The sequence below is a fragment of the Podarcis cretensis genome (genome assembly GCF_951804945.1).
Source record: "Podarcis cretensis genome assembly, chromosome: 5".
Classification (NCBI taxonomy): Eukaryota; Metazoa; Chordata; class Lepidosauria; order Squamata; family Lacertidae; genus Podarcis; species Podarcis cretensis.
In genome coordinates this window covers 95198019-95225965 of record NC_137174.1, presented here as the reverse complement: position 1 = coordinate 95225965, position 27947 = coordinate 95198019, and the positions used below count along the sequence as shown (strand labels likewise).

Below are 27947 nucleotides of genomic sequence, written 5' to 3'. Positions count from 1 at the left end.
CTCCAGGAACGGATCAAGTTCGACAACCAAGGTACGACTGTGGTTCCGTTTTAAGCCTGCCTGCCTCAAGACTGCTACTGTGAAACCGAGTGAGTAAACTGATCTTTACTTAACAAGAAGAGTGTTTTGCGTGTTTATTGTTTTAAGGAAGAGGAACAGGGGAAATAACAGGAAATCCAGTCTGCAGTAAAGCATCCTGGATTACTTAAATGAAAAGACTAAAGCTTCCTTGTTTTTGCTGACAAAGGGATGTACCCTGCTGAACTCAGAAACGCAAGGAGGACTAATATCCTAGTTTCTATACACATCCCTACAAGGGGAAGTCCCTAACTCACCGAGGGCTTGAGACCCATTGCCTGTCTTCACCTGGTTTAGCTAGCCAGTCAAAGCCATTCCTAGGGCGGGGCCACTGCCGCATGCTGACAGCTGAGTGCAGTGTGGGGACCAAAGGTGGGCACGACATGCCCCTCACCAGAGGTACTACCCCTCCCCTAACACCCCATACGCTCCAGCAGTACCACACGTGGCTTACACAAGACAACAGACACTCATTAGTTCGTTTTATTTCATAGCTCTATTTGCAATCTCTCTTCTTCTTTTTATTAAATTAATATAAAAAAACCCCTCTGTATTTACATGTCAGGTACCAACCCCACTCACCGCTCCTCACCTCTGGATTCAAGAATAGGGTGGGCGCCAGAGAGGGGGGGTGGGGAAAGTGAAGCAGTTCAGAGTCCTTATTGGGGGGCAGTGGGGAAGAGAGGGAGGAAGAGGCTCCCCAAGGCTCAGTAGCTCAAGAGATCCAGTGTGTTCACCCATGTAAAAATCATTAATAAAAGTGGGGGAAGGCCTATCCGTTGCATCAGGGATGGAGAACTCTCCGGCAGCCCCAGGCAGTGTGGCCAATGGTCAGGGGTGGTGGCAGTTGTAGTCCAGCAACTTCAGGGAGGGGGGGGGACACAGGCTCCCCCACTCCTGCATTGTTTTCACATTCGGACATCCCTAAGCTGGAGACCCAGGACTTGCCGACTGGACTGCAAATGGGTGTGGAGTGGCAGTGAGAGAGCAGAGGTAAGCGAAAAGGAAAAAGGCAGGTGATAATGGCCTGGATCCTACTGGCAGGAGTGGCTCCTTCAGGTGTCTTATGCCCCCCACTCCTCAGCTTAAGAGTGACCTGTGCAAAGAAGCAGAGGTGGACCAGGTGGGGTTTGAACACCTCAGCTCACAATTTCCTTGGTCCTATCTGATGGGATCCCATTTTAAGGTAGAGGCGAGGCCAATGGAAAGGTAGGAGGGGGTGTGTTTACTTATTTTGTGTGTGTGCATTTGTAAAACCGGTGCCCTCTTACCCACAAACATCTTGAGGAAGCCCTGAGACTAATGGCAGCATGGGAGGGACTGCAGGGGTGTACGAGCGAAAACAGGACCCCAACAGTGGCACAGGTGTGACTTCAACATCAGGCAAGGCGCAGGATGAAGGACTTCCTTGCTGTTCTCAGACATCTAGGTCCCACTGAGGTGTGGGCTGACGAGAGGAGCAGGATCCTCTCACTCGGCCCCAAATTTGTTCTGCCGCCTCCTCTCCTCCAGAGCAAGAACGGGGCAGGGACGGGCTTGTGGCTTCGTGCCCGGTGAGGCCTTGAAGCTGCTCTGGTTATCTGGCCGAGAGGCCTTTTCACAAGTCTCTCGGGGCAGTAGTGGGTCCCCGGGCTGGAACGCTAAGCGAGGGGCCCTGGGAAGACTCTGGCCGGAACTAAACGGCCGTGGAGTGGCGATGCTGGCTTCTCCGCCAACCGGTTAGCAAGACTCCTTCTGCCGTCACTGGCATTTCTCGTCACTCTCCGAAGGGCTGGACTCGCGGGGGATGGAGTGCCTGTTTCGCCGGTCCCACAGCTGGTGGATCTCTGTGGCCTCTGTCTCACTGCTGCTAGTTGTGCTGTCCCGGAAGCTGGCCAATGGTGGCCGCACCTTTACCCCCTTGGCGGTTACTGAGCCTTCAATGGCTTTTCGCAACTGGAGAAAGAGAGAAAGAAGAGGGAAAGGGAGGGATTGATTTGTTTACTATTTATTTACAACATTTATATCCCACATTTTTTCTTCAACCAGGTAATAGGAGCGAGCCAGCAATAAATCACACTGAGCAAGCTGGTGTTAACTCTTTATTAGCAGAACCAGGATTTGCACAGGCGCGTCAGGCCTAATGGGCACAGGAACTTGTATCTGCCAGGTTTGGCTTCATGGATCGATCGGCTGCTGAGACTGAAGGTCCCTGCCGTGCCACAACCACCTTTTGCTCCATCCCAGTTATTGCCAACAACCCACTGGGGTGATGCTACCCTCAGGCATCTGGGGTGGGTTAGACGGCAGACCCCCTTCCACTGTGTGTGTGTTGGAGGGGGCCCATGCATGCTAGGACTGAAAGGAAGCCCTCTTAAGCTTTCCCACCCCCAGACCAAGTACTCACCTCCTTGAGGGACACCATGCCAATGAGGCGCCCGATGCTGGTGACATAGGCGTGGTCCACCCCCAGGAGAGAGAATATAGTGTGTGTCTGGAAGAGCCAAAAGCAAAATCAGCAGCAATCACTCACATACACCTTTGCTCCACCATCTCAGTATCTAGGATTGAACTAAGATTCCGTGACTCCTGCCCTGACAAACCACCCAGACTAGACTACTGCAATGCGCTCTACATGAGACAGCCCTTGAAGAAACTTCAACTGGTACAGAACATAGCCACCTGAAAGCACCTGGAGGTGATTCTCTCAGAAGACATTACATTCTACTTCTGTAACACTTGGGTCCTGCTTGCAGAATTTGCATCCAGTTGGTCACTGTGAGGACAGGATGTTGCACTAAATGGAACTTTGGCTTGATCCAGAACCCATGTTCTTCTTATACACAACTATAGTTGAACCAGTTGCATTGGTTACCTGCATGTTTCTTCTTCTTCTTCTTCTTCTTCTTCTTCTTCTTCTTCTTCTTCTTCTTCTTCTTCTTCTATCTATCTATCTATTTATTTATTTATTTATTTATTTATTTATTTGAAGTTTATACATTTCACTAATTTTACAATCATTCTGACATTTCAAAGCTTGACTTCCTTCCCCCTCTTTCTGCGGTTCCTTAAATTTATTTTTTAATATCTTCTGCATATCCAAGTTAACTTAATTTGCTCATTTATTCATCTTCTTTAAATATATACTCTTATTAAACTGCAGATTACAACAATAATCCTGCCAATGTTCTTATCTGTTTACAATTTATCTGTAAATATTCAATAAACCATTTCCATTCTTTTATAAAAAGTTTGTTATCTTGATTTCTTACTCTTCCGGTAAGTTTCAGCGTTTACCTGCATGCTTTTAGGCCCAACTACAAATATTGGTGTTTATCCCCCCCCCCTTTTTACACACCCACACCCACACCCAAAGTTAAAACATTTTCCGATTTACAATCATTTAACTTTGGACTCCCCCCCCCCAAAAAAAAATCCCTCTATGGTTTCCCTAATTTTCCAAATTACACTGCATATTATTGTATACCTTATCTTCTCCACAGTACTTTCAAACATATATTTTACTGCTGTTCTTACTCTAAAGCCACTTGCATTTTAACATATTTACAATAGTTTTTTAAAAATAATCTACAAACTTCCTCCAATCCTCCTTGAATTCTGCCTCATCTTGGTTTCTAATTTTACATATTGGTGTTTACTTTAGAGGCCTAAACTGGGTTTCGGGGCAGGTTATTTGAAAACCTGTCTGCATCTGTATGAACCTGCCTGGGCCTTAAAGGCCCTGTTTGTGCGCTGCCCTTAAGAACAATTCAAGAAACAGTGTCTTCTCAGTGGTGGCTCCAAGTTTGTGCAACTCCCAATGGATATACATTTTGCCATGTCAGTTTCGCCATTCAAAGAGGTTTCCAGTTGCTTCAGCTGCTTTTACATGAGCGCTCTGCTGCGCTGCGAAATGTTTTCAAACTGTTGTTTTGATGGTTTAGTTTTATTGGAGCAATGCACTTTGGTTTTCCTGTTTTATTTATGCATGCAAGCTGCCTTGGGAAGGCTTTGCTGAATTCGATAGAGTGAATTCAGCACTCGTGTGGTATGCTTGCAGAACCAGAGCGCACACACGCAATGTACACACACCTTGTGCAAAGAAGTGCGTTCCACCAACTGGAAGGGTGCTGGGTCAATCTTGCTGTTGTTGAAGTTGACAAACTGCTCTAACTGCTGCTCCTCCCATTCCAGGATCTGAAAGGCGACAAATCAAGTTAGCGTGTCTGCCAGGAGGAGCCTGTAGCTGCCAGGCTTGTAAGCCAGACCAGATTCTGCTCATTACATTTTATATATACCCCATCTAGACAAGCAAGAGTCAGTTTAAGGACACATTCCAGCCAGGCAAAGGAGGATATGGGCTAGGATTGGCAAGGGGTATGGCCTGGGAAGAGTCTCGGGGGCCAGGCAGAGATGCTTGGGGCAGCATTCAGGGTCTGGACCTGAGGTTCCTCACCCCCTGGCTGCATAGTGAAGAAGCAATTCCTTCTGTGTCTTGCAGGAATCACCTGCTGTTCACCTTCATTTGGGTGGCCCTCAGTTCTGGTATTAGCCCACAAGATCCCAACCACAATGTTGAACGGCGGGGAGCAGCAGAAAGCCAAACGCCAACCGGGTCAGGGGGCTAGCAGGATGCTGACGAGGGTGCACCGGGAGAAAGCGGGCTGGAGTCTGACTCGGGAGAGGGGGGCAGTGATTTGTGGGGACCAGCCAGGAGCCAAGAGTCAGAGCCAAAGGAAGCTTGAGAGCTGGAGGGTGGAGCACCGGAGGAAGACGAGGAAGAGGCAGTTCAGGCAAGTGAAGGACTAGAGCATTCACTGTGTCCCAGAACCAGGAGGGGATCGAAGAGGGAAGAGCAGAGGATGCTTCCAGGAAGGCATAGTCTCTGACTGCATGCACACAGCACATCTGGGGAAGATACTTAAGCTGCTGGAGGAGGAGTGGCACCGATTGCTGCAACTGCACCGTAGAGCTCAGACCTGAGAACAGCTGCCTAGACGCTAGGCTTGTGTGCATGGGTATTTGGAGCTATGGAAACTACGGTAAGTGTCCACTTTTAACAATCACATCTGCCATGTGATTTCCTTTGGCTGGGGAGTAACAACCAGAGCCAGTGACTGACCCAGGTGAATCGAGCCAGCCAAGCTGTATGCTATATGCCATATTTTGGAATGCTGGGGTTTTGCAGTTATTTTCTCTAGGGGCGCAAGGAGTTAGCCCTCCAAGAGGGCAAAAGTCAGGGCGCAGCACAATTTCAACACAGGGGGCCTTCATCACCCACCTGCTCTGTACCATAGGGAGGCCTCTTTGCTTGTCTGGGCCTGTGAATGATGGGTACTCACCTCTGCAGGGGTCATTTCGCCAGCTACTTCATATTCATCCTACAAGGAGGGAGAAAAGGAGCCTCATTTGTCAATGCCACCCTGGGAAGGTATTGGGGAGGAGCTGAGCAAGGAAGAACAGAGAGAGATGGAGACGGGGCAGGGAGTGAACTTGACTCCAGAAGAATACGAGGCTCTTAACAGTCCAGAATCGGGGCCCAAGGTGTGAAAAGTTCTGGGCATCCAGGGATAGCAGGTGGCAAAGAGGAGAGTTGTGCATCCCAGCTTTGCGAGGGCAATGAGATCAAAGGCTTCTGTGCACATTTCGGTTTAAATTGAGCCCTAGTCATACATTACTTTCTGATGCGGCAATGCCACCACAAAGTGAATTTTGCCCTGCTGATTTTGCATAGTGAATACATTGCCTGAAGGCACCCTCCTGTGGAAAAAGCTGCTATTTACTATACTGGAACAGACTCTTCAGTGTGGTAAATATCAGTTCTCACCACGCAAAGCCTTTTATGTGGTAATATTCCTACGCTTTTAAGTTGGAGACTTGTCTCCCCACAGCAATGTAAGATTGGCGTTGTCTGACAGGTAGGTTTCTGCTCAGGATTTACAAGCCCCTCAAGCTGAATGCTTCTTGTATACTTGGTCAGGGACGCCTGTGGCGCTGTGGTTTAAACCACTGATCCTCTTGGGCTTGGCAACTGGAAGGTTAGCGGTTCGAATCCACACGACAGTGGTGAACTCCCGTTGCTCTGTCCCAACTCCTGCCAACCTAGCAGTTCGAAAGCACACCAGTGCAAGTAGATAAATAGGTACTGCTGTCGCGGGAAGGTAAACGGTGTTTCTGTGTGCTCTGGCTTACGTCACGGTGTTCTGTTGCGCCAGAAGCGGTTTAGTCCTGCTGGTCACATGACCCAGAAAGCTGTCTGTGGACAAATGCCGGCTCCCTCGACCTGAGTACGAGATGAATGCCGCACCCCATAGTCGCTTTTGACTGAACTTAACTGTCCAGGGGTCTTTTACCTTTTATACTTGATTTGCAGACTGATAGCCCTCAGAGACATCCCAAATGCTGTGTGTCAGAGAAACCTGGTTTGTCACTGAGGGTAGTCTCTATAAGGAGCTGTGGCCCCCTTTTCTCAGCTCTCTAGCATGTCAATCCTTGGGGTTGCTTCCTAGCTCCCCATTTCTTTTCTCTTTCCTTTCCGGGGTCCTTCTCCCTGCCCGGCCCCCTCTCTCTAGGAGGAGGACATTTCTTCAAATGGCAGTCAGAGACTGTTAAGAAATACCGAACCCAACCTAACAGAAACCACAGTTCCCTGAGTTCCTTAGGAGAGCGAATGCCTCTTTTAAGTTTGCATTGCACGGATCCAGACTTGGGGCCAGGATAACTCAGCCAAGAGGCAGCCCTTCTATCTGTCAGACCTCTGTGACAATTCAGGGAAGCTGAGCAAACCACTGCCAGAAGTTTCCCCATCACCTCAAAAGTCCTTAGTGTGTTAAGATACACACTTAGCTGTGTGGTTTGCTGAACCAGCTTCTGGTTTTAACACACATCTTGGCAGCAAAAAGGATTCCTGCTCTTCAATAATAGATCAGATCAGTCTCTCTTCTGGTGCTTCTCGGTTAAGGTGGGTGGGGAGACAACCGGCAGCAGAAGCTGAGTTGGTGTAAAAACCGAGGGACTGGTGGCCAAAGCAACAACCCAACAAGATAATTTGAACCCCAACCAAATCATGGTATTTCTGGAAGCTCACACAGAATCGAGGAAATCATCTCAATGTTGCAGGATTTCACTACAGGAGTTGGAAGAGGCGCGAATTAGCTGGGGAAACAAGTGATTCTGAAGCAAGGATGAAGGCGATGGAGATTTCTGATTGGCTGTTCCAGAAGATCACTATATAAATCAGTTAGTTTGTAAAAAAATGGGAGGGGGGTATGGATTTTTTTTTGGGGGGGGGTGCGCCACTAAGAGAGAAAAGATGAATCAAAACAAGAGGCCGAACTGTGCTGAAGGCTCTGGCTGCGCTGTTGCCCTGCTTTCACACTGTGGCACTAGATAATTTCACCAGTCAGTCAACCGAGGAAGGAGCAGTGGCCTCGGACCATTTCCTATACAGCATCGGGAGCAATCCTGGGTTCACTCCAGACCAATACTGCACCTTGCTTCCCTTGTACAAATCGCCCACGTGGATCAGACCAAAAGGTCCAGCCATGCCCAGCATTCTGCTTCCAACCGTATTCACGGATATCCCGTGCTTGAACATGGAGGTTTTATTCAGACTTTAGGACTACCAGGCAGTGATTTGCAAATTCACAGCGATGAGTTCTTGTTCTCTTTTTAAACTTTTGTGGTTAATTGGGAGGATTATTTTCCTTTTCTTTTAAAAACTCACCTAAGGGAGTGGCTGGATCAGGGTTTCTCAAACTTGGGTTTTTGGACCACAACTCCCATCATCTCTAGCTAGCCGGACCAGTGGTTAGGGATGATGGCAATTGTAGTCCTCAAACAGCTGGAGACTCAAGTTTGGGAAACCCTGAGCTAGAACTTTGGGGAGGTGGGAAGGGAGATTTTGTCTATTTTGGACCTGTTGCTCCCCAAGCGTCATTGGGTCCCAAGTCATAGGGAAGCAGGACTTTTCTTGTGCAAATCTAATTCAAATGACGATTGTACGGGATCATTGTTCGACCTTAGTGGAACAACACCCACCCACCCACATGTACATGGGGAGCGGTGATGGAAGGGAGTAATCGTCTGTACTCTCTACCTCCAGCTTCAGGAGTGCTCTTGTGTTCGAATCCTGCTTTCTGGGTTCCCACAGGCATCTGGTTGGCCACTGTGAGAACAGGATGCTGGACTAGGTGGGCCACTGGCCTGATCTAACAGGAATCTTATTATTCTCAGTATCTTGGGCAGGCCCCAGTTGTTGGGGGGCATGGCACTACAAAACAGAAAGAAAAAACCTTCAGCACAGTCCCAGGCCTTGATGGACACATTTGGGGGAGGAAAAGGCTTCCTGCCCTGTGATTGTCTGGGTGGGAGCTGCACGGACGTGGCGTGGCCCACACTTACCGCCACGGAAATGCGGACACGCTTCGACTTGCGCTTTTCAGGCAGGCCCGAATTCTCATCCTTATTTTACCAAGGGGGGAGAAAATAAGGAAGAGAGAGAGGAATTATGGGAGTGGGACGGCTAGCACATAATTCCCAGGGGAAGACAAGAGCCTCTGCCCAGAAACAGTCCCAAACGCGGCACATGGTGGGGTGGAGGGTGGGGAGGAAAGAGGCCTCACCTCAGCTGGCTCTGCTGTTGTGTTGTTAGCGCAAAAAAGGCTCCTCAGAGCGATGCCTGGGGGGTCCACAGTCCCAGCTGCCCAGAGAGAGAGAGAGAGAGAGAGAGAGAGAGAGAGAGTCAAACATCAGAGGGGCCTCACTGGAAAGGGACACTGTAAAGCATGGGTCAGCAAACTAAGGCCTGGGGGCTGGATAAGGCCCGCCAGGGTCGTAAATCTGGCCCGTGGCGCCTGCCACCCACTCAGTCAGTCGTCGCACCAGTTTAGCTCCAGTTTAGCTCTGCGGAGAGGTGCTTTCCTGGGAGTACATCTCCTAGCATGCTCCGAGGTTGCTCAGACTTCCGTGACGCTGGCCAATCCAAAGCCTTAGCAACTTCAGGCCTCCCCTCCACTGGCCAGTTTGATGCGAGCTGGCGGCCAATGGCGACCCTTCCCGAACCTCACTGCTCCAACTGGGGCACAGGGCAGGGCGCCTTGTTGAAGTCTAGCTCCGAGAAGGGAGGAGAAGCAAAAGGGCGGGAGTGGAGGAGGGAGGAGGATGGACACCCTGGTGTAGGGGCCCCTCCACGCAAACAGAGACCCAGCACTGGCGGGGTGCCCCCTCCCTAGCCGGAGGGAAGGCGTGTGACCACAGGCGCATGCGTGTGGTCCGGCCCACCGCAAGTTCTGAGGGACAGTGAACCAGCCCCCTGCAGAAAAGGTTTGCTGACCCCTGCTGTAGGGCTAAAGGGGGACACAGGACTTACTGGAGACACTCTCGGATAAAGTGCTGGAGGCTCGCTTTAGTGCCGGCTTCAGGGGCTTCCGGGACTCACTTCGCGGCGGGACAAAGGAGGATTCTTCGGTGATGATCTGAGTGTCGAGGGAGAAAAAGGGACGGCGTTACAAAAGGGATCAAGACTTGGACCCTATCGCTTTGCCACCTCAAGACAACATGGGCTGCTTCTTCTGTTGACGCTACATTCCTCAGTTACGTCTGCTCTTTGCCTCTCCAAATCAACGTAGGCCCTCAACAATGAGTATATTTTGCCAAAATACTAACAACAACAACAACAACACTCTCCTTGGTCTTTGCCCACCTGAAAGCGCACGCCCGTGTCAGGCGTCTGGTGCTCCTCCTCGCCTTCTGGAACCTTCTCGGTGGCTCGGCGGTCGGCCTGGGCCTTCTCGCGCATGTAGTGGAGCCGGCGTGCGTAGCTCAGCTGCTCGCTCAGGAGGGTCACGATCTGTGTGCGCTCGATGGAGCCCAGAAGGATCATGGACTCTGCAGAGGCAAGGGAAACCAGGCTGAGCTTATTTCTGGGCCGAGAAGCCATTTTTTGCTAATAGACCAGGTGTGTGCTTTGATGGTAAAATGGCAAGCTTTTAAAAATAATTCAGAGATAGGGGACAAGACAGGGGAGAGGCAGAAGGAGATCAAGGACAGCTTGAGATGTTGTGGGTTGAAGAGGAACCCTGAATGCTTCCTGTTCCCAGGGCACTGCCAGCTTGTCTGAAGTACAACTTTGGTACCTTCTCCATCTGAGATACGGGCAACATGCCTCCGCAAGGAGAAACAGCAAGGCCAAATTTTGCACATGACTGTGTTGGGGGAGGCACCTGAAATGTGACATTGGGTGCTTCTCATCTGCAACACCTTCATCTCCAAAGGTGCTCATGCTAGCCAGGTGTCAGGGGCTGGACTGAGGAGTAATGGTGGGAGCCGCCTGCCCACTCTCCGCACCTTCCAGAGAAGAGGAGGACAGTATAGATTTAGAACAGTGGTTTGCAGAAGGGCATAGTTCAGAGGAAGCAGAGGGGGAAAGCTGGGAAATATTGGGGGAGCATCAGGAAGAAGAAGCACCAGGGGGAGACAGCTAACAGACTCAGTGTCTCTTGAAAACATTCCTAATCCTCCCTCTCCCACAACCAGACATGCCGTCAGAGTAGCAGATCAGAAATCTCAGAGGCAGAAAGCACAGGCGCAGAGCTGACGTAGAATAGGAGTGACCGAGGGGGTGGGACTTCACTTGGAGCAACACCATTATCTAAGAGAGACCACATTCCTTTGTTTCTCTCTGTGAATATTGAATAAACTACTTGGTAAGAACTCTTCTTGTTTTTTCTGCTTCTTGAGGGATAGGATTCCCTGAAGCCTCGACACCAGGTTCAAATGTTTGGTAAAGTGCCCCATGCAGGCATCACTGAACATTGCCACTTCAGAATACAGGCATTTCATAGAACCATAGAATTGGAAGGGATCCCGAGGGACATCTAGCCCAACCCCCCGCAATGCAGGAATCTTTCCCCCAACGTGAGGCTCGAGCTCACACCTTGAAATCAAGTCTTATGCTCTACCGACAGGGCTAATTTGTGTGGGAGGGCGGAGGTGCTCCATGTTGAAGGGAAATCCTCAGACCCACACACAGAATAACACCCCTGTGCATAGAAAGGTGTGGGTCATCCGGGAGAATTTATGAGTGCCCTTCTCCTGAAAGGGGCTAGCTGTCCAAATGCAATGTTTTCTTGGTAACAGGAGCGAGTATTCAAGCATGATCCTCACTTTGCTACGCTGGTAGTTTCTGATGAACCAGAATACCTCAGAAATGCCTCTGAAACAGCCAACTATTTTGATGCAGAAGCTTTGACTGGAAGTTGCTGGTTGCTACTGCGCCTTTGTGTGCGCGCTGCCTTGTTGCAAATGGATTCTGGGAGTGAGCCATGAGGTGGGTGCAATGCACAGCTGGGGTCTTGCTTTTTGGTGTGGAAAGTCAGCACAACTTCTAGGTCTTTAGATGGAGGACAGAAGACACCTGAATCCCCTGCCAGTTTATCTTGCTTATCAGGGCCTGGCTCCAATCAGTTGGCTTTGACTCCCTCCCCATCAAACTTTGCAAATTGCCATGACAACACGGCATTGTCCCTGTTGCTGCGGTAGCCCCGTAAATGATAGCTGTGGCTAGCAGGAAGATATCGATGTCGCAGCAGGGGAGCTGCGTGACATGAAGCTGGGAGGAGAAGAGAGGAGAGGATCAAGCCCCAGGCAGGCAGGACGACAATGGCATCTCCCAGGGAGCAACAGGTGGCAGGCAGGAGGGATGAAAGGGGGGCAGAGAGAGGATGGTGCTGCTGCATAGCCACTTCGCCAAGATGGTTTTTGGAGGCAAGTCTGTAAAAAGGCCCCCAGAATGCACATGTTGGAAGAGGAGGTTCTGCAAGCGCAAAACTGCAATCCTAGTCAGGTTCAGAACTACTCGTGCAAATTAATACACCTGTCAAAAACTGCAATTACAGTGGTGCCCCGCAAGACGAATGCCTCGCAAGACGGAAAACTCGCTAGACGGAAGAGTTTTCCATTTTGGAGGTGCTTCGCAAAACGAATTTCCTATGGGCTTGCTTCGCAAGACGAAAATGTCTTGCGAGTTCCTGCGGGGTTTTTTTCCTCTCCCCCCCCTTTTCTAAGCCGCTTATCCGCTTATCCGCTTATCCGCTAAGCCGATAAGCCGCTAAAAGCCGCTAAAAGCCGCTAAGCTGCTAATAGCGCTAATCCGCTAAGCCGTCAATGGGCTTGCTTCGCAAGACGAAAAAACCGCTAGACGAAGAGAATCGTGGAACGGATTCTTTTCGTCTTGCAAGGCACCACTGTATAAGGCCAAATAAATCAGGACAGAGAAAAGACAGTCCCCCTTCATACAGCTCAGAGTGAAACTCACTCCCACAGGAGGCAGTGGTGATCACCAAATTCCTGATGGTTATGCTCTGCCTCCGAGTTTGCCCAGTAGCAGATGACCAGCCAGTGCAGACCCCATGGACAAAGTGTTCTATGCTGGCAGTGGCTTCCTCTTACAAACAGCCTAGGGGCTGGCTCTACACAAGCTGCAGCCTCTGGACCAACCTTGAGGGGAGCTCCATCGTGGGAAGTAATAGTACCACTCTATTCTGCCTTGGTCAGACCACACCCGGAATGCTGTGTCCAGTTCTGGGCACCACAATTTAAGAAGGATATTGACAAGCTGGAACAGAGCTTACACAGGAGGGCAACCAGGATGATAAAAGGTCTGGAAACTAAGCCTTACGAGGAGTGCTTGAAGGAACTGGGTATGTTTAGCTTGGAAAAGAGGAGCCTGAGAGGAGATATGATAGCCATCTTCAAATATCTTAAGGTCTGTCACATGGAAGGCAGAACAAGCTTGTTTTCTGCTGCTCTGGAGGGTAGGACTCGAACCAATGGCCTTCAAGTTACAAGAAAGGAGAGTCCGACTAAACATCAAGAAGAACTTTCTGACAGTCAGAGCTGGGGAGGTGGTGGGCTCTCCTTCCTTGGATGTTTTTAAGCAGAGGTTGGTTGGCCACTTGTCCTGGATGCTTTAGCTGAGATTCCTACACTGAAGGGGGTTGGACTAAATGACCTCTGGGGTCCCTTCCAGCTCTATAATTTTACGATTCCGTGATTCCACATAGCAGGATGAGTGGCCACAGACATTTCCAGAGTCCCTCCAAGGAGGTGTCTGCTGCTGAGGGTACCAAGAGTCCAGCAAGTAATGGAGAAAATGTGTATATGTATGTGTAGTCCTGTTTGCTCAAGGTGTACGATGGATGGAGCCAGTGCCTGAGGGTGCAAAAACCTACTGGAGCTTCATCCATGTGAAAACAAAAGCAAAACAAACAAACAAACAAACTTGAGAGGGGTTTGAAAAGACTGCAGCGTTACTGACAGTGATTGGATTAGTAAATGTTTCTGGTCCAGTTATGTTTCCAGTTCAGCTACGGCCCTGAATGCTCTGATTTTGTTATCGTTTTGGCCAAATTATCTTGGTAACTATTCCACCGACTCACTAAATCGATACGTGTAGGAAAATAGCCTATTACATCAGCTGCCTTGGAAGAGGCGTCAGGAGAAGTTGGAGGATCTAAATTTGTCACCATGAAAGAGGCCTTCAATTAAATAATCAATGAAAACACTCAATTGTAGATGTGCAACGCTTATTATTTGCCTGCATTATGTGAGCATTGCAGAGGCAGAGACAAGCACGAGAAACTCAACAAAGCCAATAAAAACGGGGAGGCTTGGCTGTGCTTGTCTGGCTACTGCAGCAGAGGTGGAGACTTGGAGACTCACTCTGTGCCCTCCCCTGCCCATCGTTCAGCAGAATTTCTGTTCCAATTGGACGTGAAATTGGCAGGTTCCAGAATGAGAAGAATGGCATCTATTTAATGCAATGGTGGGAAATCTCCCAACAATTACTTAATCAGGCCTGTTGGGTCTCCCCATTTGGCCTGGAAGTCACTATATCAGGTAGCTGACAGGTGGGCAAACCTGCCTGCTGAGGGTGGGGGAAACAAGGATCTCACTCACTTCTTACAACCCCTCCCAACATCCATGACAGATGGCCATCCGACCATTGCTTAAGAACCTCCAAGAAAGGAGAGTCCATCACCTCCTGAGGAAGTCTGTTCCACTATTAAACAGCTCTTACTGTCAGTAGTAGTAGAGGTCCTACCCTCTGGAGCAGAAGAAATAGTAATAGTAGTAGTAGTAGTAGTAGTAGGAAGAAGAAGAAGAAGAAGAAGAAGAATTAATAATGTTATTTATACCCCACCCATCTGGCTGGCTTTCCATCTTGTTTCCCCAGCCACTCGAGGCAGCTTACAGCACATAAAAAAATGTAAAACATTAGACATTAAAAATTTCCCAAAACAAGCTTGCTCCACTCTTCATGTAATAACTCCTCAGATAGTTGAATATGGCTATCATGCCACCTCAGTCTCCTCTTTTCCAGGATAAATATACCTGAGTACAGTGGTACCTCGGGTTACAAACACTTCAGGTTACATACTCTGCTAACCCAAAAGTAATACCTTGGGTTAAGAACTTCGTCCAAGGATGAGAACAGAAATCGCACGGTGGCAGCAGCGGGAGGTCCCATTAGCTAAAGTGGTACCTCAGGTTAAGAACAGTTTCAGGTTAAGAACAGACCTCCAAAATGAATTAAGTTCATAACCAGAGGTACCACTGTGTCTATTTGTTAGTGTTTAAGGTGCCAGAAGACTATATTTTTTGCTGCAAAAGACCAACACAGAGGCTACTCCTCTGGAAACACGTATTCATGAGGATCTGCCTTGCCTCTCTCTTACCAGCTGATTCCACCAAAGCCAAGCTCTTCATTTTGGTTCCATGCAGCACATCCTGAAGATCACGGTAGCGGCAGTTCAGGGTTATGTAGCGCACGTCGCGCACCATGATGTCCTCCACGCGCACATTGTACTTCCTGCAATACACAAGAGGCGCTGAAGGAAGCCTGACCCATCTCTGCACTTCTCTCTGCCACAGAGTCTCCCAGCTCACTAAGCCCTGTTGCCTCTTCAGCTCCCAATACCTCCTCCTCCTCCCAGGCTTCTCCCTCTGACTGCTCACTGTCAACCCACCACCACTCCCCGGGCTCTGAGCCTTCTTCCTCTGGGGGTTCCCCAGCTGGTTCCTCCCACAATTCCTCTGGGTCCAACCCGTCCCTGACAGCCATCAGGCCAACACACAGAGGCACACTTACTCCTGATGTCCCCAACCCAGCTCTGGCAAGTAGGGCAACTTCTTGATGCGGATGATGCTGTCGTAAAGAGAGGGCTGTAAGCTCTGGGCCACGGCGTTGGCCAGGATCACTGCGATCATGACCGGCAGGATGTGGGAGATCTGGCCTGTCAGCTCAAAGACGATGACCGCTGTGGACACGGTGTGAGTGACGGCTCCAGACAACGCAGCTGCACCTGGAGGGGGTTAAGCACGGGAGTGAGATGTGAAGGGCACCCTCCGCTCAGATGCCTCGGAAACTGTCAGGGACTGGGCAGAGGAGGAGGAGGAGGAATGATGGAGGCCGCCTGCCCTCATCCTGACCCTTCCAGGGAGGAGGAAGAGGAAGACAGTATAGATTTACAACAGGGGTTTTCGGGAGGTCCCAGCTCAGAGGCAGATGAGGGGGAAAGTTGGGAAATAATGGGAGAAGAGGAGGCAGAACCGGAGCAGAAGCTGGCTGACACAGTGTCTTTAGAAAGCATTTCAGACCCCCCATCTCCCAGAACCTGGCGAGCCTTAAAAGTAGGAGAGCAAAGAGCTCAAAGACAGAGGGCGCGTAGCAGCACCCGTAGAGGAGACGAATGAGGAAGTGGGAGAAACGGGGGTGGAAATTTGCTCAGGACAACGACACTACCCAAGAGGCTGGGTTCTATAGCCTCTCTCTGTAACACTGAAATAAACTTTCCCTTGTCTTTATACTTTCCTGGGCAACCAGCCGGGAGCCGCTGACAGCATCCTGACAGAAATGCAGGGAGGTCTTAGAGCCAGCAGGGGAGAGAGGCAAGCAAGAGCCTGAGAAAGCACCCAGCCACCCCAAAAGACCAGGCAGGGGTAGGCTAAGTCGGATGCAGTATGCCAAGCCCAGCCCAGCTCTCACGATGGCTCTTGGGAGCCTAGAGGCACCCCCAGCGGAAATGCCACACCTCAAGGCCGCATGCATTCTAGGAGGGAAAGGGAGGAAATGCTTTTTGGAGACCGACGCCCTCCCTCTCTTCTGGGGCCACATGTCAGGGATGGGTGGGGCCAAGGGCAAAAGTGGGCAGGGCAACCCAGGCAAATTTTGCCTTTGCACAGCAGGCTAGTTTCTACACCCCCACCCAAAACACCCCTCCTCTCTGTTCTTAACCCAGGCAACCAATATGAATTATTAGTGCTTCAGCTGGGAGGGGGGACGCTCTAGGAAAGAGTGAAGCAGGGCTGATGGAGGGCATGGTTTGCGGAGAGGCTTGAGCGACTGAGGGCCCTGGAGGGCCACATCTGGCCCCTGCGTCTGAGCTTCCACACACTCTGCTCAAAGGCCCCACTCCCAACCTCTGGACTGCTGCAGTTTGTGGAAAGGTCCATGGTGACAGAAGGAGAGGCAGAGGCATGGGCTGCATTCACATTATACACACATTATACCAGGCACAGGCAAACTCGGCCCTCCAGATGTTTTGGGACTACAACTCCCATCATCCCTAGCTAACATGACCAGTGGTCTGGGATGATGGGAGTTGTAGTCCCAAAACATCTGGAGGGCCGAGTTTGCCTATGCCTGCATTATACTATGATGATGCCGCCTTAAACAGTCATGACTTCTCCCAAAGTATTCTGGGAGTGGTAGTTCTGCTAAGGGTGCTGAGAGTTGTCAGGAGAGCCGTCTTCCCCCTCACAGAGCTACCATTACCAGAGTGGCTTAACAATCCTTCTTCACCAGGAAGTGCCCAGGCCTTTACCACTACGCCACCGTTCTTGGCAGAGGTGGTGGTGGAGGAAGGGGCCCGTGTCTGAAAAGCCACAGTTTGAATGAGACACTCAGAGAGGATCCAGAAGCTCTGTTTCAGCTCCTATCGCTGTCAAAGTCTCCTGTGCCAAAGAGGTCATGGGGCAGTTGAATGGAGTGTCAAAATTCACCTTGGATAAGGCTATCAGTAGCTCTCGGCTGTGACTGGCATAATAATAATAATAATAATAATAATAATAATAATATTTTATTTATATCCTGCCCTCCCCAGCCAAAGCCAGGGTCAGAGCGGCGAACAACAGTAAAAATAACACAGTTCACATAAAATCACAATCAGTTAATTCTAAAATCAAATCAATTCTAAAATCAATTCAGAGTCAAATTAATGGCAACCATTGGGCTAGAGTTCTATGAGGATTACAGAAGGAGGCATGCACTGTCTCCAAGATCAGAAGCAGTGCAGCTCTGAACACCACTTGCTAGGGAACCAAAAACAGTCCGAGAGGGCTATTCCTCTCAAGCCCTCCTTGTGGGCTGCCCCCAAGGTTGGTTAACATGGGAAAAGAAGATGGACTTTGGACTGATCCATCCGGGCTCCTGTCACCGCGCCCTGACCCTCTTCTGACGAGGGAGTGCCCACCCCCCACCTGAACATCCCAGCTTTTGGAAATGGTACAAGAGAAGCTGCCTCTTACCCACCACTGCGTAGCCGCCAGGAACAATGCGGTAGATGTTGCTGTCGGTGTGGATGCCATCCGGGAACCATGCCGCCATGCTCTCGCCCACCAGCCGCCCAAAGGCCGCACCTGCCCAGAGAGACAGGGGCAGAGTCCAAAGGTGGATTTGGGTAGGTATGGTTGGAAGAAGAGCAGAGGAACACTCTGAACCCACCCGGACTCTGCAATCATCATCTGAGGCCTATCTTTGCGTGCCTCCTCCGTGTCAGGCACCAAGAGGCCACAGGCAACTTCAGTTCTTGCAGAAGTTAGGATGCCCATGTCCCTGCCATCAAATCTTCCTGGCTCTTTAAGTTTGGCCCCCCAATTTTTTTTTAAGTAAAATAAAACCCCATATGTGGTTTGTTTGGTTTTTTTAACCCACAGAGGAGATGGCAACAGGGGGATATAGGGCTTGGGACCAGGACAAACAAAAGCAGAAACGGCTATTCAGCATGCACAAAGGAATTATGGGTAATCTAATCAATAGCTTTAGTCAAAAGTGGTCACTAGGGTGGGTGAATATTTGTCAATTTTGGTTACTCTCAGTCTATCAGTTTTCCAAACTTAGGAAACTCAGTTTGCCTATTTTTTTGTTTAAACAAAGTTCATATGAAAATTTGCATGCATTGTCTATATGTAATTTTGTGCCATTTATCCCAACATATGGAATTTTGTGTGCAAAACATGAATCATTTTCACTGCTACATGTACCTTTCACACGCAAACATTGGTTGCAGAACTGCAACTTCCGAAGGAAGGCTTCGTTTCAGTTTGCTTATTGGTCTGGCAAGTGTGAATTAGGCCGGGTCACTTTTAAAATGCAAATGGCACGAATTTCTGTCCCGTTCCCATTGGCCACCAAGTGAGGCTGCTTGATCCTCTTCTGGGAAGAGTTAAGTGTCATTGCATAGAAGCACAGAGAAAGTTCTAGGGTCTCCTACTCACCAATGACAAAGACAGGCATGAAGGCTCCACAGGGCACTGGGATGGTAGTGGCCAAGGCTGACATCCAGAACTGGGGAGAGGACAAAGAGACAGGTTATCAGGAGGGGAGAACCAGGAATGCCCTAGTGACCTCTTTGTGCTGAAGCGCTGCGGGAGGGGGAGAGAAGAAAGGAGAAGGGCCCAAACCCCAGGACAGAAAAAGAGACTGAAGATTACAATTCCCACAACAGGCAGGAAAACCTCTGCAATTTTCAAGCGGCCCCTCTTGGGGGAAGTTTGGGAACCAGCAAACGAGACCCAAGTGCCTGGGGACTAATCTGCAGCAGCGTGGTTGAAGGAACCAGCTGCAGTCTGAAATGGAGAAGTCCTCAGAATTCCCTACTGGTTGGTTTTATCTGCAAAGGGAGAAGAGGCTGTTTTGACTCCAGCACTTAAGCAATCAGATAGTACAGGGGGAAGGGAGAGAGGAAAGAGAGGAGAGGGTGGGCAGGAAAAGGAAGATATGCTTGCATTTTCTAGACCCCTCAGTAGCGTCTCGTGTACCACAGCCCTGAAGACCCAGGGGCAATTGTTCGGTGACTCAGCCCAGCTGAGTCCTGGGAAGGTAACCAGCAAAACTCTTGTTCACGGATGCTACAGACAGTGTGGTCCCTGCAGCTGGCAACTGCTTCAGTGGCACAATGGGTCAAGCGCACCTTGCGGTTGAGCAGAAGGTTGGCGGTTCGATCCCAGCCAGGGATGGCTGTAGGGGCAGGATTCCTGCATTTTTTGGGGTTGGACTGGATAGCCCTTGGGGGTCCCTTTCCACTCTACAATCATGATTCAACCGGAAGAAAGGGGTGATGGGGAAGGGCGACACACCTTCATGAGGATGAAGACCACCAGGGTGACAAAGACGTTGGAGCGTGGGTGCTTCCAGGCCTCGGAGGGGCCCACATACTCAAACTCTTCAGCCAGGCCCTGCTTGGCCCACGTGCGGTTATCGAACAGGGTCACAAGCGTCTCCTTCTGCGTGAGCTGAGAGGCGAAGAAGGGGAAGAAATCAGGGGGCGAGAAGGGAGCCATGCCTGCCCGCAAGCGTAAGCTCTGGCTGTGTGTTTACAGAACCGAATAGGCTTAACACCGCAGTCTTCCTTAGGGACAGAGGTAATGTTAGAAGTGGGGAATGGTTGTAGCAGTTGTGTGAAACGAAGTGACACCGGGCGAACGATGGCATGTACCGTACGTTTCCGTGTACAGTGGTACCTCCAGTTGCGAACAGGATGTGTTCCGGAGCTCCGGTCAAATCCTGAAGTTTCCGCAGCCAGAGGTGCCTGTTCTGCGCATGCGCACGGCGCAACACGAGTGCCTCTGAGCATGTGACCAAACCCAGAAAAAATACTTTCGGGTTTGACGTTTTCACAACCCCAAGTTTACGTTACCCGAGGGTAATGTAAGCCGAGGTTCTACTGTATAAGACTGTCTTTTTAAATTAAAAAATTATGTTCAAAATTAGATGTTGTCTTATACATCATGGGGCCGTGGGAGTGGTTGCTGCCGCGAGTTGGAGATTGTTATTGGTGGCTGCGGCAAGGGCTGTTGTTGATTCGCTGTCGCTGCAGCAATTGGGCGGGTTATTTGCTGCTTTATTTGGCGATGAGACAGAGGAGTCTGGTGGGTGAGTGCTTTCTGGCATCTCCCCTGAAAAAAAGCTTAAGAACTCTGCCCCCCCCAACAACTTCGGGGAATCTCCGCCCCCCCCCATTTACTTAATTTTGAGTCCCCCCAAATAGGGGGCGTGTTATACACGGGGGTGTATTATACACAGAAAAGTATGGTATGTTGAGTGGCTTGAAATCTTACCTTATACTGCCCGGTACTTCTCCCTGGTTTTATTTATGTTATGTTATGCTTATGGATATGATTTATGTATTTTGCCACCCACATCATTTGATGCAGAGGTTTATTCCACCCCCCTCCCTGGTACTTATTAAACTATCTTACAGATAGTTAAGTGGCCTGTAAGTGGATCATAGCAATAAATAAACAGGGTACCGTCAGCCCAGAATTGCAAGTTACTCTTCTTAGGTGAGTCAAGTGAGGGGGAGAGACCATTATTATTATTTTTTATGACTATATTTTTATTATTGATCCTACATGAAGTGTTCTTAATGCTGTACACTACCCTGGGATCTCTTGATAAATGTGGTATATACAATTAACAAATACTACTGCTACTACTACTACTAATAATAATAAATGTTCAAGAGCTACAAATTACCTGCCCAGCCATGAACTGCCCAAAGCCAGGTGGGAAGGTCAGCGTTGCTATGAGAAGCGTGACGAGAGCGGGGAACAGCAGGCGCCTGGAAGGTCACAGACAGCAGTGGTTAAAAAAAGAGAGTGGCCCCACTGCACGTCCCGCCCCCCAACAGAGGCAGCGTGGTGTAGTGGTTAGAGCATTGGACTATGGCCGGGTTCAAATCCCCACTCGGCCACAAAGCTCTCCCTGGGTGTGACCTTGAGCCAGTCACTGCCTCTCAGCCGACTCTACCTCACAGGGTTGTTGTGAGCCTAAAATGAGGAGCGGGAGAACCAAGAACGCCACCTCGAGCTCCTTGGGAGGAAAAGGTGGGATGTAAATGTGACAGGTGATAATAATAAACAGACAAACAGCGGGCACAACTATGCTCCCCAAGGCTGGCAAACCCTCGGAGGCTCAGAAGGACATCACCACTTGCTTGGGGAAGCAGCTGCCCCTAGGAGGATTAGCAAGCTTCCGTCTTAAGGACCAGGGGAGGTCAGTATTCTGCGACTGTTCGTGCACAGAAAGTGGATTAGGCGCATGCGAGTGGGGGAGAGGCACGCAAGGGAACCCCCCCTCCCGAACCACAATTTCCCTGCAGCTGGGTGGAAGCAGTATTAGAACAGCGTACTCTCTGTATGGAAGTGAGAGCTGGACCATAAAGAAGGCTGATCGCCGAAGAATTGATGCTTTTGAATTATGGTGCTGGAGGAGACTCTTGAGAGTCCCATGGACTGCAAGAAGATCAAACCTATCCATTTTTAAGGAAATAAGCCCTGAGTGCTCACTGGAAGGACAGATCCTAAAGCGTAGGCTCAAATACTTTGGCCACTTCATGAGAAGAGAAGACTCCCTGGAAAAGACCCTGATGTTGGGAAAGATGGAGGGCACAAGGAGAAGGGGACGACAGAGGACGAGATGGTTGGACAGCGTTCTCGAAGCTACGAACATGAGTTTGACGAAACTGCAGGAGGCAGTGGAAGACAGGAGTGCCTGGCGTGCTCTGGTCCATGGGGTCACGAAGAGTCGGACGCAACTAAACGAACGACTCTCTGCAGCATTTCATACAGGGCTGCATTCACCACTTGAAATAAAATGCGCCCAACACTCACCCACATAGGAACCTCCCTAGTTTATCAGACTACTTCCGAGCCAGGGTCCTCCAGAGGTTTTGGGCTAGAATTCCCATAAGCACCAGCCAGCACGATGGAAATTGTAGTCCAAAACATGCAGCTTGGGGAAGGCTGGGTTATGCAAATATCAACTCAGAACCTCTAACCTCCATTTCCAGCCTGACCCCACCTGTTACATAGCTGGACTAAGCTACCCTTGGGCCTCCATTGCCCTCTCTGGGGCCACACTCATGCTCAGGACAAGGCACCCATGTGTCCAGCAGCCATCGTGTCTTACTTTTTCATGAGGAACCGGTTAATGGCCTTCTGCTTGCGCATGAACTGGACAATCTTCCGGTTGAAGTACACGAAGAGTGCCCCGCCAAAACCGCTGGCGATCCTGAAGAGGAGAGAAGAAGGCCTCAGTGTGGGGAAGAGGGGTCCTGCCGGGAGGGAGGGAAGTGTGGGGTAGCCAGTGGCGTAGCGTGGGGGGTGCAGGGGGGCCGGCTGCACTGGGCGCAACATCTGGGGGGGCGCGCTCGCACTCGCAGCCGAAGCTCTCTGCCCCTACCTGGCTCACTCACTCTCTCTCACTGCTGTGCGAATCCGATCCGAGTCGCCGGGTCGCCGCCCACTGTGGAGGGGGGGTGCCAGGCGTGCGGGTTAGGGGGTGCAAATTACTTGCCTTGCCCCGGCTGCTGACAACCCATGCTACGCCACTGGGGGTAGCGCCAGAGAAACCCTACGAGACTCACCCAATGACAGCAAAGGCCGGCAGCTCCTGCAGGTCAAAAGGGAAGTCCAGTCGGAAGCGGGTTTTGAAGAGAGCTGTGATGGTTTCTGAGGGAAAGAGATGGGTTTGGGGTGACCAATCTCAGGTCTCTAGGACAAGAGGTGTGGGGGGGTGGCCCCTAGGCTTCTCTACCTGGCCCTAGGAACCCACAACGTTTTTGGTTTTTTTGAAACAGACATTATGGATTTTGTTACAAATGGATCTAGAATGGACAATGTTGGTCTGCCTCATGCATCACAATAAACCATGGTTTGCCTTACATCATGGTTTATTTGCAAACGTGCCTTCTGCCTGCTGCCCAGCTCACACAAACCATACAATGGCTTGTTGTGTCAGATGAACCCAGACCATAGTTTGCTTTCCCCACCCCAAAAAAACAAACCATGGCCCGTAAGCCAGAAATCAGCCAAGGTTTGCACTTGGCTGATTTCTGGTTCAACACTCACAGTTTGCATGAAATGAACAAAACGGTGGCCAGGGTTCAGATGACACAGCACGCTTTAGGTGGGGAGTAGGGGAGCTATGCCCACAATTAAACCATGGTTTAAGACAAACCATGGCTTCTCTCTTTTAATCCCCAGTTATATTTGATTAAGTTTCAACATTTTTAACATATACAGTCAAGACAATTCACAATTCCATCTTTTCCCTTATTTTTTTCCAATGAGTTCCCCCCCCCCTTTCTGGTGCACCCTATCTTCTATCTATCAGATCATACCCACAATATTATAATCTAATTACTTCTGTTGCTCATAGCTCAAATTCTGCTCCTTAAATTGTCCGAAAAAGGCATCCACTCTTCAGTAAAACACTCATCATTAGATTCTCTTAATTTTACTGTCAATTTTGCCACTAGAACTATGCAAAACAAACTATGGCTTCTCATGATGTGCAAGCCCGGACATTGTTGTATTTGACTGGGTTTATCTTCTGACAGTTCTTGTTCTGTATTTTTAGAATGACAGTTTGATGTCATGATTTTAGGCAGGCAGGCAGGCAGGCAGGCAGGCATAAAGCACTTATTATTTTTTTCTTTTTAATGCAAGTTGAATGAGTTATTCTGATTCGCGATTTTTGGGCTGCATAGATTCAAGAGTTCTGCAGAGGGGTCATCATGATTGGTCAAGAGAGATGTCCAGTTCTGCATGGACCCCAGCACTCCCTCGTTCCAGCCCCGGCCTCACCACCAAAGTAGACAAGTTTGGAAGCAAGCACTGGAGATGTTCCTGTCTGGGAAGGAAGACAGGGGCCGTACCTTCATCCTTGTTCCACACAGCGAGAACCCGGAAGATGAAAGCACTGAAGGTAGCGGCAAAGAAGCCACGCCAATAGTTGCGGACGGCGAAGAAGGTTGACGTGACTTCGATACTGAAGAGGACACCTGGTGGACACAAAGAAGAGGGAAGAGTCTGGGAGCCACCAGAGGGTTCTAAACTCAATACACATGAGGCCCCTAAACCACTACCGGGGTTCACCTCCTAGGACTGAGTTCGCCAAACTCATAGAGTTAGGGAATGCAGTACACGCCCAGCACTGAATGGAAAACAGAGGCTGCATCCACCCGCTGCTGGAAGCCTGGCACAACTACTGATCCAACGGCAGGTCCAGTCCCAGCTCCCTCAAGTTGGGAATTATTGAGCTGGGAATAGACAAAGGCCGCAGCTGTACTGTGGAAAATCTGGCAGATTTTGTGCACATGAACATGCATGAGAGTGCAAGCAGGGTGGCCCAAGGACAACTGATATGCAGCAATCAGGGGTGGTCAAGGATGAATCTTGGGCTAAGAAGAGGCAGCCCCCCGTTGTTCTAGTGGTCAGCATGGGGCACTATATATAATACCGCTTCCTGTCCCGTGCCTCCTCTCCCCTCAATAATCTCCATTTTTGAACCCTTGTCCCGCATTAGTGGGACCCCACCCAACCACACTCCCCCTTCCCTTGTCCTGCATCACCACGACTGTTGCTTGGAAGCAGGAGACCACAAAAATGGTGCCAGCCTGAGGGTGGAAGGAGATGTTACAAGAGACAGGAGTTAGCAGAACTCGGTCTCTCTTTCCATTGGCTTTCTGGGAACATGCCAATACAACCCAACTTGGGCTGTGTTCTTCCCTGCCTCTACTGCTAGAAGTCAGCAAAATGAAACAAGGGGGGAGAAAGTTGAGGTATGAGGGACTGAACCCTCATGCACAGCAGGAATTCTTCCATGGCACTAGAATCCCTCTTTCTGGAAAAAGCGCTTGATTGCAACTATTAATTTTGTTGTGTTAGAATCTGGGATTTGCTCCTGCAAGATGGAGTGGTGGCCACCAGCTTTGATTGCTTCAAAAAAGAATTAGGAAAAAAAACCTCATGTTCTTGGCCACAATATTGGAGACAGTATTTCCCCTGAATATTGGTTCCTTGGGAGTGCAAGCGGGGAGAGGCCTCTTGTTCTCAGGTCCTCCTTGCTAGAGACCTCTGGCTAGCTGCTGTGAAAGACGATGTTGGACGAGATGGACCACTGGCCTGATTCAGGCTCTTCATGCAATGAGTGGCTGTGTGCCTTTGCAGATTTAACCGGGACCGTGCAATGCCCTGCCTGGAAGCCCCTCTCTTCATTTGCTCTCACCAGCAAATTCAGTCCCTTCCTTGCTGCAACTGCTGCGGATTGAATTCCTCTTAAAGAAAGAGGCAGCCTGGATGGAGGGCCACGTAGTCACTTAGAAGCTCCCTGCGGTGGGGCATTCCCCCCCCATCCGCTGGTTTCGCTTGGCTTTTGAACTCGTACGTCCGCACACGCCGACAGGTGTTATCTGGGCAAATGAGAAAGGGTCTCCTTCCTTCCCTCCCCTTATTTCTTTTGGGAAAGCTGGCAGAAATGGAAAGACACACACAGATACACAGACCAAGCCTTTGCTCACAACAGAAACCAACACGGAAAGGGACACAGACACCAGTCACCAACCTAGAAGAGCAAAAGCAGCGGCGAAGAGGATGCACAGGAAGGACTGCCTGGGAGGAGCCCGCAGCAAAAGGGGGGAAGGAGGAAACGAAGTTATGCCTGCTGTTGGAGATAGGGTTCGCCCCAACCCCAAACCCCACCCCAGGCTCACATCAGCTGCACGGGGCATTGGGTTATTGCACTTATTATTATCCAAGGTACTATAAAAACAGTTCTCCCTCGCCTCCCTCTTTATATCCTCAGAACAACTGTTTTGGGCCTAGAGAGATGGGGACTGGCCCAGGGTCAGCCAGTGAGACTCATGACTGACCGCAGGTTTGAGCGCCGGTCTCCTGGGTCCAAGACCAACTCTCTAAGCTCTGGCTGAGCATATAACCTGAAAACCCAAAATACTCAGGGATCAAATGATGGAGAACCCTTTGCTCAGCCCAGTTAAGGAGGATACAAATTGCTCCTTTCCAATCCTCATGGTTCAGGGAGCTTATTTTGAGGCTAGGCTCCCCAGCTCTCAATAATAATAATAATAATAATAATAATAATAATAATAATAGTAATATTTTCTTATACCCTGCCCATCCGGCTGGGTTTCCCCAGCCACTCTGGGTGTTGCTTAGGCCCCAGACTCCATTTTTTGGCATTACCAAAGAAGAGACTGCACTTAAGTGCATGCAGAGTGCTATTTCTCTCAGTCCTTAAGCACAGCCAGCTCCCACATAACTAGGACTAAGGTGCAATAAATTTTAGGCTTCATTTCTGCACTGAGCAGAAGCAAAGACATATTTTGGGAGAGGGGCGTGACCCTGTGGACATTGTCCATCAGGGTTCACCTCCCCAACCAGAGGGGGTCCAGCTGAGAGAGATGTCCCTACTCTTCTCACTCCCCAGACCCTGTAAAGCAGACCCTTCCCAAACAGCTCCTACTCTTTGCTCCCTCTGTAGAGATATGGGAAGAAGAAGAAGAAGAAGAAGAAGAAGAAGAAGAAGAAGAAGAAGAAGAAGAAGAGGAAGAGGAAGAAGAAGGAGGAGGAGGAGGAGGAGGAGTTTGGATTTGATATCCCGCTTTATCACTACCTGAAGGAGTCTCAAAGCGGCTAACATTCTCCTTTCCCTTCCTCCCCCACAACAAACACTCTGTGAGGTGAGTGGGGCTGAGAGACTTCAAAGAAGTGTGACTGGCCCAAGGTCACCCAGCAGCTGCATGTGGAGGAGCAGAGACGTGAACCCGGTTCGCCAGATTACGAGACTACCGCTTTTAACCACTACACCACACTGCCAGGAGAGGTTGGTGGAGGGTGTCAGCTGGGGGCCCCGCCTTCCTCAGAAAACTCCTCCCACTAATCCATTTGCAACTGGCCACAGCACTTAGGCAGGTGGAAGTGAATGCTCTGGGCAGGAGCTCTCACAGGCTGGTGTTCATTGCGCCTGGTAGGGTGGGATACAAGGAGACAAACAGTAGGTGGTGCCAGAGCCAATGACAGGCAGAGGAGCCAACTCAACACCGCTCTCCTCCCTGCTGTTCTATCAGGGTGGCACTGAGACTGAGAAGGAAGCTGGCAATCAGGCAATTAATTAGCATTCTACACTGAAATTCTCCTACCTATTTTTGTATGCGATTTAGCCTAACACACACATATTTTGCACAAAATAATCCCCCATATAATGAATTTGTGTACGTTATTTTCACTAGTGTGTGCACGTTTCCCTAGCATGTGTGTGCATAAAAATGCATATATTAGTAATAAGATTTGGAAACTGTTTTCTCCAGGTCACTCCACACATCTCTCAGGGCCATTCGATGTGGATACACTTTCATTCAGGTTTTGGGGGTGTGTGTGTGTTTTTTGTAGCCAGCCCCAAATCACAACATAAATCACAAAAAGCAAACAAGGCAATCCTAGAGTGCAAGTTAAGACATCACTTTCAGCCTGGCAAATTCTTAAAATTTGAAATTGTGAAGTTCACCAGATCATTTTAGATTGGGGGGGGATCCCCTTGGCTGGCCACATTGTTTTAAGTTTAACACCCCCCAAAAAAAACCCCCCATATATAACTTTCTCACTGCTAGCTTATATACAGCTATCTTTCAGGCGACAAACTTGTCTATATTGGCCAGCAACCATCTGATTTTGAAACAGTTTGATTGACCTTCTTAAAAAATTCTGGAACAAGCAGAGGAATCTATCCCAGGTGACTTCTGATCTAT

The 27947-nt window shown here is 49.7% G+C and overlaps 1 protein-coding gene across 2 annotated transcripts in view; it reads right to left on the bottom strand.

Annotated features, from left to right (window-relative positions):
- Positions 1-555: 555 nt before the first annotated feature.
- The window catches only part of CLCN2 (chloride voltage-gated channel 2), a 72741-nt gene continuing 45349 nt past the window's right edge, over positions 556-27947 (bottom strand). Inside the window, exons 8-24 of one of the 2 annotated variants that reach the window (XM_079977748.1) lie at positions 24060-24185; positions 22767-22851; positions 22310-22411; positions 20876-20960; positions 19477-19632; positions 18616-18685; positions 17647-17757; positions 15209-15422; positions 14796-14929; positions 9761-9945; positions 9428-9533; positions 8682-8758; positions 8461-8520; positions 5400-5438; positions 4150-4254; positions 2465-2551; positions 556-2013 (exon numbers count right to left, since the gene is read on the bottom strand). In XM_079977748.1, the coding sequence (XP_079833874.1) occupies positions 1819-2013; positions 2465-2551; positions 4150-4254; positions 5400-5438; positions 8461-8520; positions 8682-8758; positions 9428-9533; positions 9761-9945; positions 14796-14929; positions 15209-15422; positions 17647-17757; positions 18616-18685; positions 19477-19632; positions 20876-20960; positions 22310-22411; positions 22767-22851; positions 24060-24185 (1937 nt within the window). In that variant the 3' untranslated portion in view covers positions 556-1818. The remainder of the gene's footprint in view (positions 2014-2464; positions 2552-4149; positions 4255-5399; positions 5439-8460; positions 8521-8681; positions 8759-9427; positions 9534-9760; positions 9946-14795; positions 14930-15208; positions 15423-17646; positions 17758-18615; positions 18686-19476; positions 19633-20875; positions 20961-22309; positions 22412-22766; positions 22852-24059; positions 24186-27947) is intronic. The other variant, XM_079977749.1, reaches the window with a different exon arrangement.